We start from the raw sequence: 15,327 nt of genomic DNA on the forward strand, positions 1-15,327 counted from the left end.
AACCTAAACCTCCTATGTCATGCAGTGCATTAGTGCATATGACAATCTGTAAACTACTCTCCAAATGAATACAACAGATCATTTGATATAATTATCGTTCAGCCTTGTGACATTTGGATTCAACGTTTTCCAACAACATTTCCAGCACAAAGAAAATGGGGAAAAAATGCTCCAGCCAATAGGACATCCCCTTGAGCCAAGACCTCAATCTTATGTAGAAAAGAGGAAAGCATGAAAAGCAAGTATATCCACTCTATCTTCCCTTGAATACTAAATTCCCAAGGACTCCCGAAGGGAGAAAATCTACACCCTATAAAAGATGGAAAGGCTGGCTTTCATCTTAGCCATCATCAACGTTCTTCATTTGAGAATTGACTCACAAGGCCAGCCATGGATAATAGATGATATTAGGTGTAAAAGAGCAGCCAGTCAATTCTCCTCTTTATCTTCTTACAAGGAACTTAGATGAATCTGCATCAGCATGCACCTTGGCTCTTGTTTCTCACTTAACAAAAGCCACCTAGCATAGTATGCTATCAGCTACTTGGGGTGAAATCTAAATGCAATACATAGCATTTCGTGACCAACAATTGAATTGCAAGCTTTTGTTTGATCACAACATTCAATGAGGAAATATACAAAAATAAATAAAATAGAAAACCTGCGGGAACCAAAACCAGACACGAACTGCAGACTCTTATTCAGGTTTGTAACCCGATCCGACGGCACAATTTTGGTGATGAGAGAAAGGAGAGCAGAGCAAGGCGTGAACCAGAAAAGCTCTGCAAATAGGAAGGAGGGCTCTCGGTTCACTCTCTGTCGTATTGAAGCTAGGATATGTAGGATTGTAGAAATTCCCTTGCCTGGTGACGCAACAAGTTCATCTTCTTCTTGGAAAACAGAGATTTTCCAATTTCATCCAATTTTTCATCAGAAGCTCATCATATGTGCAATGTACAGAGAGGAGTGTGTGTTTTGTGTAGGTGTGGAAGTGACCATTTGCTTATTTTGGGTTCTTGATTCACACTTACAACTTCCTCCATATCAAGATAAGTATAGAGAGCTAATCTGTATCTATAACGGAAGGGGTCAAGCTCTCCTCTCGGTGGAGAGCTTAAAAAGGGTCAAGCTCATGCATGCAGGTGAAATGGCAGTCTGGGATTTGCTTTATTGTCAACACAAAGAGACTCTGCGTTTGCTACAAGTCAACAATCGTGCTATGTCATCTTCTCATAAAAGAGCAACCCTGGATAATGTTGCACGCACTGTGATAATCTTTCTTCTTTTAGAGATAATAAAATTCTAACAGTGCTACAGCACACCACGCTTTACACAAAATGTTCCGGAAAATATTGAATTTCCAGAGTTATCAAATACCAGCATATCAACTGAGAAATGATGCTATTACATAAACATTTTCTTCACTGAATAGCTTTCTCCATAATAAGAAAGCAAACTGAGAAATGATCCAAAATAACATACATAAGAATTCACAGACCTATAAAACTTTGGTGACACCTAAACCCACACACATTAATAGCATCTACTTCTATTATAACCATCTTCTTATGCTACATAATCGCCAATATAACAAGAGCTACTAGCCTACATACCCTGCTGGTTAAATCCCATATTGAAACTTAACCAAGACTAAACCATCCGACGAGAAAACATTACAGCGAAAGCTACCTCAGAATCCACATTGCGCCTCGACCTAATAACATGCTACGATCTCTCGCCAAATCAGATAAGATATTCAATTACCCACACGAATTTCCACAAAAATTGCAACATGAATAAAGAAAATCTAACCTAGAAAGAAGTGAGCGTGAGCGCGAGCGCGACAGGAGAGCTCGAGGGCAGCGAGCGTGAAGGAGTGATGCGAGGCAGAGAACTTAAACCCTTGCCAACCGTGAGGGAACGCTGCTTCAAGCACGAAAGGGGGAGTCAGTCAAGGTAAGATAAAGGCGAGGGACTTCCATACATCCAAACAAAACCAAGGAAATCTTACCTGGAGAGGCGAGTGAACGTGAGGGTCGGACACAAACCAATCGTGAGGTAGAGAGAGTCGTGAGAGCGTAAAAAGAGTACTGCCCGCAGCCCTCGTGAGTAATCTTGTGTGGAATCTTCAGTGGCAACCGCAAAATCAAATGAATGAGTGATGGAATCAAAGCTTCCAAGCTTACCCAACTATCCTGCTACGAGCGCGACGCGAGCGTGAGAGCAGAACGGCGGGAGGTGATCTTCGAGGTTGGGATGGCTGATCTCCGATGGACACCGGAGAGCAACTCGCGAAGGAGACGGAGGGACGACAGAGAGAGGTGTGAGGCTACAAAAAGTGTGAGGATCTCGGATGGACACGGGAGAACAGCTCGCGAAGGAGAAGGTGAGGGACGACAGAGAGAGAGGCGTGAGAGTGTAGAGGAGGCGTGAGGCTGCGTGAGGCAACGATAAGGAAGAGGAAGCTTATGGTTTTCTTATTAGAAAAGGGCAAAAGTAGATTTTGGTTAATAAATGAGGACAAAATGGGCAACTAACAAATTTTCATTAAACAAAGAAGTTGCATCCCGAAAATGCTACTTTGAGAATGCACCTCCACCCCTCCATACCCCTAAAGGCCTTTGAAGCCCCTTGGAGATGCAATTACATCTCCCCAAAGTCCTAAAAAAAAATGAACCAAACACCACAGCATTTGGCCAAACCCCTTTAGAGCCCAAATGAGCATTCCAAATGTTGAACCAAACATGGCCTATATACAATCTCCTGATTTTCATATATGGGGCCATTGAGAAATCTGAGATCACTAGATATCCATTGCATGCTCCTCCTCGTCCCTTCCCCAACTATTATTTCTAAATTTCGAAATCGTCACCAGCATTGAGTAATTTCATCGCTTCCCTATTGAAGAATCAATCATGGGCTTGATCGTCAAAGAAGACATCGATTGGAACAGCGTCGCGACGAGCTAAACCAACTCAACTGGCTGTCTCACCGATTCAGTGACCGCTGAATCTCCTCTTAAGTATATGATATAACTTTTAAGCAATCTGTTATGAATGTGGAAATCGGTTTATGTACTTCACATTCTCAGTGGAAAGTTTGATTTGTAGCAGAGCTGAGCTAAATGACAATCAACTTGTGTCGAATAATAGAGACTTAATCAATTATCTCATGAAATATAAGTCTTGGCTTAGTTAATCTCAAATATGAGCTTGAGCTCAAACTCAAGTTTCATAACTACAATATAATTGATAATTTGTTATGCTTTACATGTCCTGCAATGAAAACAAAACAAAAGTTTAATTGCAAAATTAGGCTTAGGTGTAAAATATAGGTTTAAAGTAAAAAAAAAAGAGGGAAAATAAAAAAATAAAAAAACAAAGAAGGAAGAAGAGTTGAATGGTCAAAAGAAGAGAAATAAGAAAAAGGAGGAGGATAGATTGACAGCCTTTGGGAGACTGGAAGAAAAAGAAGAGAGAGAGAGAGAAGGAAAGAAAAGAAAGAGGAGATAAAAGGGAAATAAAGAAGGAAAAGAAGGAAAGAAGGAGAGAGAGGCACGACCAAAGAGCTCATGCAAGGGAAAGAAAATAAGGGAAAGGAGAAAGAAGAAAAGGGGAGAAGAGGAAGAAAGGAAAGAAAGGAGAAGGGGAAAGAAAGGAGAAGGAGAAGAAGAAGGAAAAGAAGAAAAAGGGTTTCACGCGATCTCGCTACGAGAGTCTCACCAAGCCAATTCCATTGCGGATCGTAACACTTGGCAAGCGCTCGTGCCCTGTTCATTCAATTAGAGTAGTTTTGGACTTAGGGCTTGAAATTCGGAATTATTGGAGATTCGTGCGGTGAAGTACGATTTTTGAATCGTTGATAGCTTAGGGTATTGTGAAGTTATAGGATTTGATAGACCTCAATTTGAACATATGGTTTGCCAAAAACAAAATTTCGAAATTTCCCGCGTGTAATGAACAATGCGCATCCAGCAACTTCGGGGCCATATTTTGTCGGTTTTCGACTTGATTTTGGAACAGTCAAATTGGAATCTTTCTATATATTGAAAGAACTTTCTATTGGCTATAAGAACATTTGAAACGAGGCTCTGTGAAAAAAGTTATGACATGACTAAGTTTTGTGCTCAAGCTTTGCATTGTGGACGGCTTAAATAATCGCTTTGGATATGAGATTCATTAGTGCGTAGGTATCGTTTTATTAGTCGAGTCGTTAATTGAGATAGTGTTTTACTTGATTTTGATGATATTTATCGCTTATATGATAGGAATTCGAGTTCATTGATTCGAGTGAATTTTGTTGTTTGGCATGGGGCATATTCAATAAGTGGTGTTATCTCTTCTAAAAATTCGTAATTTTATGTCTTCAAAATGATAAAATTTGATATATTATTATATATGAATAAGCATATTTGTTGCACAAAAAGAATTTGAATCAGGCATTTGCTACGTTTTGGTATTTGTGAATGGTATAAGAATTGGTTGGTGGAAAAATATATTATGTTTGAGGAACGAAGTTCAACAATATTATATATTTTGGGTTTGCGAAACTTTTTTACAAAAAGCTCTTAATTTTGAGATGATTTCTATAATATTATAAAGATATCGATTTGTGAAATGCTTTATGACATGCATTTGATTTGATTTGATTTGTAAAACTAGTTTATAAAACGAGTTTTGGAATGATTTGAGAAATATTTTACAAAAGGTATTTCTAATGGATGAGTTGAGTTATGAGAGTTTTTGGTGAAATATGAAATGAATTCTGGATTTGGCTTTGTGGATTATGGAGGATGTTATTAATTAGTATAGATGCTCAATATTGCTATCAACCCAGTATGGGGCCTGTAAGTATGCAGATATTAGTCTAAGATATCTTTGTGAACTAAGCCACAACCTAATAATAGATGGAGACCTTACCAAGGGGGAGTCTTAGTTGCCTTACCATTAGACATTGTGTCGTGATCATGATTTGATATTGAGCAACAAATTAGTCAATGGAGTTTACCATTGACATGTGATATAAGTTTGGTCAATAGAGTGGGCCATTGACATGTGATTTAGTCAATGGAATAGACCATCAACGCATGATTTGACATTAGTCGTTAGAATGGACTGTTAATGTGCGATTTCATTAGACCATTGATGTGTGGTATAAGATTAACCAACAGAATGGACTATTGGGTGTGATCAATGAGTTTGATCAATTGATTAGATCATTGATGTTTGTTTTGATATTATTGTGAAATGAATATTTTTGTTATAAATATAGTTATATTGAAATATATGTAACATATTCTCTTATTGTATGTTTGTTATATTCTAGATTTGGTTTAAAGAGTTGTGGTTTGGTTTTGTGAATATGCATAGTGGGTATTCGACTTGCTTAGAAGAGATGCACTACTTACTGAGCTGTAATTGTTCACCCCTCTATTTTCTAATCTTCTTCAAGTTTCTCTACTAGTGATGAGTAATAGGAGAGCGATATTGACGATGGGACTTTTAATAATTAGATTTTGGTAGTTTGAGGCTACATCCTTCGAGTAAAAGGATGGCCATGTCGTCCCCATTCTTGATGGTTTTGGGGTGACATTAGGAGCTACTTGGGTTCAAAAATTGAACTCAAGCTAACTGAACTCAATTATCTAGCAGTTCAACCTTGATCGAAATCGAATTGATTAAGCTGACCTTGAGTAGCTGCTCATGGATAGATTGAGATCTTGATTTGGTGATACTTAGATAGGGGAAACTGCCATTTTGTTTTGAGCTTGTGTAATAATCCAAGGGAATGTTTTATGGAATCGAAGAAAGGTATTATTTTGTTTTATGATATAAAAGGCAACGACGGAGATCATACTTGATTAGATTTTTAACTAAGTCAAGCTGTGCTCGCTTCATGGTTGTAAAATTTGATCAATGATTTGAAGTTGCTCATAAATTTTAACAGCCCACGGCAGACTTTGGCGTATGTAGATAGCGCCGTTTATGGTGTTCCAAGCAGTGGTGTCACTCTCCGTCAGGTATAGTTGTGCGTGTGGCTGGATAATTATTATCTGCTTAAACTGCCTCTGGTTTGCTTCGATTATTTCCCTTCTCTTACAATCATCCAATTCTCAGGTCCCTATAGAGAATGAAGTTTATGGAGATGCTTTTTCTCGGAATATATGGAAAGAAACCAACTCTACGTGACGTGGCGAAGGTATGGATGGAGGAAATGGTTTAAGTAGATAATCTCTTCTTTTTTGTAGTGTTCTACGGGTGGATATTAGTAGCCTTTGCTTTACTATGCGACTGTTCGGAAAAAATTAAGATCTTGTTGTAGGCCTCTTGGAATGTCGCCGAGTGGGATAGATCATCTGTTTCTTATATGGCCAAGACAAAGCTTTATCGACAATTCTACTGTTAACATGTTGCAGCCTTTGCTTGGTCTTTTCCACTGGGAGCCTAAAAATGGTTTGTGGAAGCGGAAAGCTGATGCAGTTTTCTGTTTTAATATTAGTCTGTTCGTTTCGATTATATCGTGTCTTATGGTCTGACCATATGATTAAATTTAAGGTGGTCTTTGTAACTTGTAGACGATGAAGTCTTTCTTTGAGAAGACACTCGATGCAATTCCCAGCTATGTTGGACACACCTATTGCGGAGGTTGCACCCGGTTCAAAAAACCATTTCGGCCAAAATACAATATGTGCTGCCTCCTCCGTCCAAGGAAAGGGAACAAGAGGCGTGACATGCATAATCGTCATTCTTTTGTTTGTGCAACATCTCCCTCAGATATCTTTTAATACCAAAGTCGATAGGAAATGGAGAGATATTAGTCATAGAGGTCATCTATCATCACTGTTTAGGATGGTGGTCTGTCTGCACTGTCATCCCATGGCCCATTTGTGATCAAGAACTGTATAACCAGACAAGGGGTCACACGGTTATCTTGTCTGTATCACCTGGTGTTTGCAATTTTCTCATTTGTTTTGTTGCAATGATGAGGTTCTTAAGACAATTAGTCTCATCTTCTCCCCACACCCGCCAAAAGGAGGTCAGCGTGGTAGTTGTGATTGTCTTTAGCCGTTGAGATGTTACTCAGTAGAGGCTGTGTGATAGGCAAGTGAATTCCCAAGAACCATCCGCTCTTTTGGTTCATTAGAGAGACGAAGAAGTGTCATCCTAAAACAGTCATTAGTGACTTTAAATAACATCACGCTGTCATGTATTTCCCATCGAATAAGCTGATGGACCTTAACGTAATGCAATCACATGATGAAGCCAATCGATATTGTTCCCTTTTTTTTCCACGCTATGTGAACGAAGTAGGGCATTGAATAGAATCAAAAGATAAAGATGGACCATAGAAAGAAGCTAAAAAAAGGTACCTATTTCCCTTCATTAGAGAAGTGGAAAGGCCTCTACTTGTTTGTTTGATCCAAATGAGTTAATTTTCATTTGAACTAAAAGTAGCGTCTAAGATTTTCATCACGTTGTTATCTTTAAACATTCTAAGCATATGGTAGCAACTGGTGTATGACATATCCTCTATCTCCTTTACTTTTCAAATGGGATGACATTAAGTTTTTGTTAGAAGTACAATGCGATTATAACATCAAACATGAATTATATACAAAATAGGAATCAATCTAGCTTTGAATAAATTAAAATAAATAAATAAAGGTAAAAACAGACATGTTATAGATTACAAGGGAAAACATAGCAATCGTGCTCCTTGGATAAGATGCTTGTTATGGGAAAATTATTTTTTTCTTTTTTGCAAGGAAAAGAGCACACACTTTGCCCGTAGAAGAAAAAAAAACAATAAAATCTATAAAATCAGAAATAGATGTGTCATTTTCTTTTCTTTTCTTTTTTCTTTTTAAGAAATTGGGTCTACTTAGGGGACATAGACTTAATTTTTTGTAAAATAAGAGAGATTCAATTTGACAAAAATAAGAAAAATTTATACTTAAAATTGAAAATGCCACTCAACTCCACTATGTAACCTATTTTTGTCGGCAAGAGTAAATCGAGTAAATTAATTAGAAATTCCTTTAAAAAACTAGTGTTTATTATTATATCTTTCGTCAGTGTAAATATTTTTTTACACATTCACAATTGGACTTTCTTATTGATTCATGAGATATGTGGGCAATTTAATGGGTTTTCATTAGCGATGCAGGGATTATTTAAACATACTCGTCTTATCATTTCATACATAAGATTAGCTATTGGAAATTGAAATTGTTATATGTCGAGTTGGTTTGAAAGGAAATGGAACATTTTTTATTAATCTTACTGGATTGACTATGGTTAGAAAAAAAAAAAAAAAACGGGCGGTTCATGGAAGATTTTCCGGGGGCGATATTGCGACCTTTTTTTTTTTTTTTTTTTTCTGAGGACCATCCGATTTTGATATTCCCATCGTAATTTTTGGGGAAATTAAAATTTTCAGCCGACATAAAAATATAAAATCTTCCGATTTTCATACATACATACATATATATATATATATATTTATATATGGGGGCCCACTGAGAAATCTGAGATCACCAGACGTCAATTGCACGCTCCCCCTCCTTCTCCGCCTTCCTCCCATCCCGATTATCGAAATTGCGACGGCCGCCGAGTTATTTCCATCGCTTCCCAGTTGAAGAATCAATCATGGGCTCGATCGCCGGAGAAGACACCGATCGGAACATGGTCGCCACGAGCTGGACCGTCTCAGCCGGCCGTCTCGCCGACTCGGTGGCCGTCGAATCGCCTCTTTCTCCGATCGATGATGGCGCGACCGGCTCAGCTCCGAAAGCTCCTCTCCTCCTCCGCCCTCCGTCGCCCGATCGCAGCCCCTTCGAAATCACTAGTAAGCTTTTTCTGACTCACTCGCCGCTTCTTTTCGTGCAGTGAATTAGTAATTAGTCATGACTCTGAGATGAGATGCAGTCGCTCTGTCGCGGGGTTTTACCAAGTTCCGTCATTTATTGCGTTTGGATTTTATTTTGTCCTTGATTCGAAGCGATACGAGGGAGACCATCATCGATTAGTGGCTTTCGAATGATTCGTGTTGACGGGATGTAGTGGGTTCATTTGCGTGTATCCTTTTCACCTCGAGTGCCCGATCATTACTTGCTTAAGCCTCGAAGAAGAATTATTTGAGTGCCTTTGTTACGGTTGTTATGCGTGACGAAAGAGTTCTGTCTGCTGCAGTTAGTTTCGCTCAGAGACACGAGGTGCGCCAAGTCTATGCCCGAAGCACTGCTCGAGTTTATGAGATTTACTACGCCCCCAAGCAGCAGACGGCCAATGAGTATCTCTGTACAGTTCGATGCGGCATTGTTGAAAGGGACGGAATTCGTGACGGGGATGTCCGTCAAGCAGCTAATCTTGCTTCTCATGGGGATTCTATGGATGATCTTGCCGGAGGAAGATCCAAAAGCGAGATCAATTCGAATGCTGGTGAAGACGACTGGGTTGAAGTGAAGGTGCCCAGCACTTCATTTGAAACTAACAGAGATGTCTCTACATCTTTGAAGTCCTCTGTCAAGATGGTAATAGACTCGCTCTCTTGTGTATGTGGATGTAGCTTCCTTTCCTTTCTTTTTTTATCGTCTCATATCCTATAGTTGATTCTGAACTATGCGTGTGTCCTATTTGTTGAGACCTCAAGGTGATTCGCGGTTGTTATGTTTGTGCGGTAGGCAAGACATATGTAGGACCTGAAGGTGCTTGGAGTGCTTATGAGATTGTATATGATCCAAATTAGAAATAGGACGCACCTTAAATTTTGAAAAAAGAAATGAACAGAAAACAATTATAAGAAATGTTGTCAGCATATCAAAGGAAGATTTCAACATGCTTAAATTAGGTATCATTGTTGGAGACGAGCGCAATTTTATTTTTCTCCTTTGCTCTTGTTTTATGATGCTGGTTGAATCCTGTTCTGGATTTTTACGAGGCAACAACTGAGATTTCCGGTGCAGACCCCTGCACATCTCTCACGATTCGTCTTCTCTCAGTTCAGAGTGGAAGATTGCGTGTATATATGTGTAGGACCAGAGCGCTTTGGCTGTTGTTAATGATGTACGTTCCGTTCTTTATTATTCTTTAGCCTTTCTTCTTTATCTTTAAAGTATCTTCTCACTCAAGCATCGTCATCGCACCTGTTACACCTGCCCCGCATCCCTCAGGAGATGACACAGAGAGAGAGACAGAGAGAGCCTGCCCCGCATCCCTCACCTCAGGAGATGATCTCCCAGTTTGAAGTCACAGAGTCTTCTTTTGTCATCTGATGCTTCTTGCTTTCGAGCTTTAATACTGATTGTTTCCAATTTTGAGCTTTAGCCTCATTCACATTTCTCTCTTTTTCATCTTGTTGCAGGTTCTCATCTTCCTGACGAAGAAGAAGAAAAACGAAACCCAAGACTTAAAACAAACAAGGGGCGTCACAACTACACTCCCGACATTGACAGCTCATTATCATCAAGCATCACACAGTTAACAGAGTTCAGAACATCATCCAAGCTCAATGTAGTAGCTTCATCCTTCGCGAGAATGTGCAACTTAATCACATCAAAGCAGATTGGACACTAGTTCAGAACTTTCAGACGACAAACAACCGGAATACCAAACCAAAGCAAAAACTCGATGCCATGCAAATCCAGTCCCCAAGCTTTAGCACTAAACCTGATCAACAACAGAGAAATTTGAAAAATCACAATGAACACTGTTTCCGCATGAGGCCGACCCTGGAATATGAGGCTTCCAAGAACACCATTGGAAAGATCTAAGATCCATTAGTCTAGGCCATTATAGCTGATGTTTCAGCAATAGGCATCGTATAGGTTACTTGGAGGAAATTCGATGTTTAATTGCATTACGACTGCTTTGCATCGAGCCTCCCTTATAAAAATTAGAGTTAAGGTAGAGGAAGCGCCACTACGGAGCACTTGCTTTACTAGGCTCCGGCTATGGCTTTAATCAAATACGAGCGTGAACAATTGCAATGCCTTGGTCGGTGACAATATAATGTGAAGCTAAGAAGGGATGCTTTTACGGACCAAAAGAAATACTGGTCTCGCGAATATTTAATTATTTACAGTTTCTTGACTAAAAATTGTCTGCCTCCTTTTGGACTCGGTTCACTGGTTTTGAATGCCATTTTAGCAAAGATGAATAACTCCTGTATAATATAAATTCTGATTTTCCTCTTTTGGCCACATTACATCCCAAAAGTTCTTTGCACTATATAGTTTTCAGTAAAATCATAACCTTTTAGTGAGCTGTCGTGATGCCTCAACATTTAACTTTATGGTGCTTGATTACTCTACAGGTGATTTCATTTTGTAAGGAATCCTCTCTCTCACCAACGAGACATTTCATTATACATTCTCATAAGGCCTTACTCTATGGCAACAACCCTGCTAAAATTCGTTGGGAAAATCTCAAATAAGGACCTAAAATGACCTCATTTTCTCAAAAGATGATCTGAAGTGGAATCTATCTCAATTAAGGTCCCAAGGTAGTCATTTAGTCTCAAAAAAGGACCTAATTTGCCGGCCGGCGAACTAATGCATTTTCAATGTGTATTCCAGCAACCTAATTTGGGGTATTTTTGTCCAAAAAATATTTTATTTTTATTTTCCTTCTCCATCTTCTTCTTGATCTACCCATGGTTGTCCCTGTTCATCGTCTTCTTTGGCGATGTTGAAGATAGGCATTGCACAAATCAAGAACATCAGAAGTGGGGAAGGGTCGGCGAAGGTTGCGAGACTGGTGAGGGTCGACCTCGCCTGGGGCCAGCGAGGGCTTGACGCCCATCGCCGGCAACAGGCGCTGGCAGGCCCTCGCCCACCCTCACCAATGGCCGGTGAGGTCGGCGAACCCTTGCCAGCCTCGCTGAACTCACTAAGGACAAAACCGCCCTGCAATGGCATCTTCTTCTTCTTCTTCATCCTCTTCATCTTCGCTTCCCTTGCACGAAGCGACCTAGACGTACTCCTGAAGCTCAAAACTGCCTTGGTCGAGCCTCCCTCCGCTGCCATTAGCAACTGGGTCGACTCCTCCTCCTCCTTGCCGCCGCCCTTTCCGCATTGCTCCTTCACCGGAGTCACGTGCGACGCCGGCTCATAGGTCGTCTCACTCAACATCACCTTCGTCAGCCTCTTGGGCTACATCCCACCCAAAAATTGGCCTTCTCCGCGACCTCGTCAACCTCACGCTTGCCACCAACAACCTCATCGGGACCCTCCTATTGAAGCTTGACAACCCCACATCCCTCTGGTTCCTCAACCTCTCTGGAATCTTCCCCAACAGAGTCCTGCGGGCGATAACCCAGCTCGAAGAACTCGACTTGGGCAACAACAAGTTCATGGGGCCACTGCCGCCGGAGATGGCGAGGTTGAAGAAGCTGAAGTGGCTCGATCTCACCGGCAATTACTTCACCAGTGACATACTGGAGGTTTGCTCGAAGATGGAGAAGATGAACAGGGGAAAGGAAAACAAAAAGAGAATATTTTTTGGACGAAAATACCCTGATTAGGTCACCTGAACATGCATCAGAAATGCATTAGTTCACCCGCCCAGCGAGTAAGGTCTTTTTTTGAGATTGAATGACTATTTTGGATTCTTATTTGAGATAGACTTCACTTAAGATCATTTTTTGAGAAAAAGAAGTCACTTTAGATCCTTATTTGAAATTTTCCCAAATTCTTCGGATTCCTCCTCTCAAGCACGTACCTGAAAATATGTTAGGGAAACCTATCTTTGGTTTTTTGTTTCTTTCTTCGCCTTTTTTAACGTTGTTTCTCATTTTTGTGCCGAGTATTTTCTTCAATGGTTTAATTATTGTGCTTGGGAAACAGTACAGTATGTTTAGCTTATCATATAAGTCTCTCATTTACAGATATGAATACCTTTTCAGTCTATTGCGTGAATTTTCAGACTTGAAGTTTGCAACAAATGGAGGCAAAGCGATTACTTGGTTGGGGAGTAAAGAGAATCAACCAATTTCGTTTGGCTGAATTGTGGTTTACATTTTCTCCATTGTCAACCAGACCACTGTTAAACAGCCACGGACATTTCAGCATTTATATTGGTATGATCATTTATACGAAGAATGTGCATTAGACGAGGTGATCGATATTCACTAATTTCTTACTTAAAAATGTTACTTTCTATTGATGGTACAATATTAAACTTGCAATCCGAATAGTAAATCAGAGCACTCGGACGTAATTTGTGGAGTGGGGGAGAGACGGAGAGTGACCGGAATCAATTAACGCAGCAACGCTAACACTACTGCAGTGACTGAGGAATATAACAAATTAAAGAAGAGATCTGGCCTGAAAAAGTAAAACTGGAAAGAGGAAGAACTACAGCAATGGACGAAGCCCCCCCGGGGGAGGGGGCGATGGGAACAAAATGTCGGGGGATTAAAGAGAAAGAAATGGAGAGGAGGAGACAAGCGTGGTGAGTTCGCGCCACGTGGTGTTGGACGCTTCCTATTTCCGAATTTCCCCCTACATTTTTCCGTCATTGTTGCAATAGGAGTTCTGTCCCTGATGGAGCGATTCGAACAACCGCTATTTAACAGGGCTTTTGAAATAATGCTAATTTCAAACCGTGGAGACACTTTTGACATTGTGCAGACGGAGCAAATCAGCACGCTCAGTAAAAGAAGACGAAGCGAAACAAAGGTGTAAAAAAGGTGAGATCCCCCAGCATTAGATTTTCAATGGAATTTGTAGGTAGAGAGCCTCATCCTTTGCCGACTCGGCAACTCACCATAACTATTTTAGAACAATCAGTCCTCTGGAGACGCGACTCGTCCCAGACGCTTATAGAGGCCAAATTGTGCCAGCAATAACCAAACTAAGGTAAGAAGTTCTCCTTCTTTACTAAGTTGTTGAGCATGCATGAACGGTCGGCAATGAATCACAGCATACTGCAGCAATTCCACCCACACTTCACTCAAGATCCTCCACCTCTCTTCCTTTTCAATTTTCTGCAATTCTCTAGCAAGATCACACGCCTCAAAAAGCACAGGTTTGATTATCTCTCCATGCACTTGTGGAATTTGTCGTGGACCACCAGAGAGGAGCCATTTGTACGCACTTTTCTTCGTTATGTTCGTTTCCCTCCCATTAGAGAAATTTTCAGTGAGGAGCTTGTCCATCAAATCACAAGTGTATCGGAACCTTATTTTGCTATATTCGACAACTGCAGACATCATATTAGGTTGTTTGATCATAAGATAAAACATGTAATCTGGCAAGACCTTACTGTTTTCACGATCAATGTTAAAGTTGGCACTTTCATCAGTGTCGACATTGTAACAAAGCTCGGTGGCAATGTGCCACAGTAAAAGGCTCACATCATACTCAACATCACGGACAAACGGTAACAAGTTTCTGTGAACTTGCCTTGTGTTAGGATGGCCCAGAGCCCATTCACCTCGAGCAGCCGTCACCACTGTCATGTCTCTCGCATAAGGAGCACTTAGTAGTGCCTTCTCTTTCAGCTTATCAAAAATCAGTTCACCTAATTTGTCATTGTATGGTCCTATCTGTCCAGACTTCAAGTCATCAAACAATTCTCTAATAGGGATGAGACTAAGGGGTTCCTCAATCCATCTGGGCCATTTTCTCAACCGAGGATCTATCAGTTCTCAATCCATTTCGGCCACCTACTCAGCCGAGAATCTATCATATTGTACTGGAAGATTGATCTAGACCACCTAGCTCGTAGTATATGCAATGTGATTGGTGAGCTTTTGGATTTGAATTTATGGAGGAACTTAATGAAGATGCTTCCTTTAAACAAACTTTTACCATGTTTCTCAGACGTCCCTATTTTTGCAGCTGTCCTGTCAGAGCAAATGAGCATACTAAGAGCTACAAATTCCAGGCCCACAGCTCCAAGTAGCAAGGTGTATGTAATCTTTATATCATATTCGTGAAACTATGCTTGTTCAGGATATAGAAAAGTGCAAAAGCAGTAATGACGGAGCCAATTGAGATAGCTCCGAAAAGGTACCCTGTTCGACAGTGAATTACAGCAATTTCGGTATAAAGAACATCATAAAAGAAGTTGAGCTCAGCCTCAATGACGCGAAAAGCATCCTTTGCTTTTATCCTCTCGAAAAATTTCCGGCTGCCATTCATTTGACGAACGTGGAAGGGGAGATCCACAAGGAGGCCTTTGAAGGTTGTGAAGTAAAAAAATGCGGCTATTATCACTTCTCTGTCGTCCAAATCGGTTTTATTTTGCTCTCCAACATCTCGGGATTCGTTACTGGGCCCCGGCATAATCTCTATTGTAGGATTGCTACTCCGCTCAGCAGCAA

At 40.4% G+C, this 15,327-nt stretch overlaps 1 protein-coding gene across 1 annotated transcript in view; it reads left to right on the top strand.

The window, feature by feature from the left end:
• Positions 1 to 8,529: 8,529 nt before the first annotated feature.
• Positions 8,530 to 15,327, top strand: part of LOC104421952 — a 91,660-nt gene continuing 84,862 nt past the window's right edge. Inside the window, exons 1-2 of the mRNA XM_039303467.1 lie at positions 8,530 to 8,847; positions 9,192 to 9,532. Coding sequence (XP_039159401.1) covers positions 8,649 to 8,847; positions 9,192 to 9,532 — 540 coding nt within the window. The 5' untranslated portion in view covers positions 8,530 to 8,648. The remainder of the gene's footprint in view (positions 8,848 to 9,191; positions 9,533 to 15,327) is intronic.

Source organism: Eucalyptus grandis, chromosome 10 (genome assembly GCF_016545825.1).
Source record: "Eucalyptus grandis isolate ANBG69807.140 chromosome 10, ASM1654582v1, whole genome shotgun sequence".
In the NCBI taxonomy this organism is placed as follows: domain Eukaryota; kingdom Viridiplantae; phylum Streptophyta; class Magnoliopsida; order Myrtales; family Myrtaceae; genus Eucalyptus; species Eucalyptus grandis.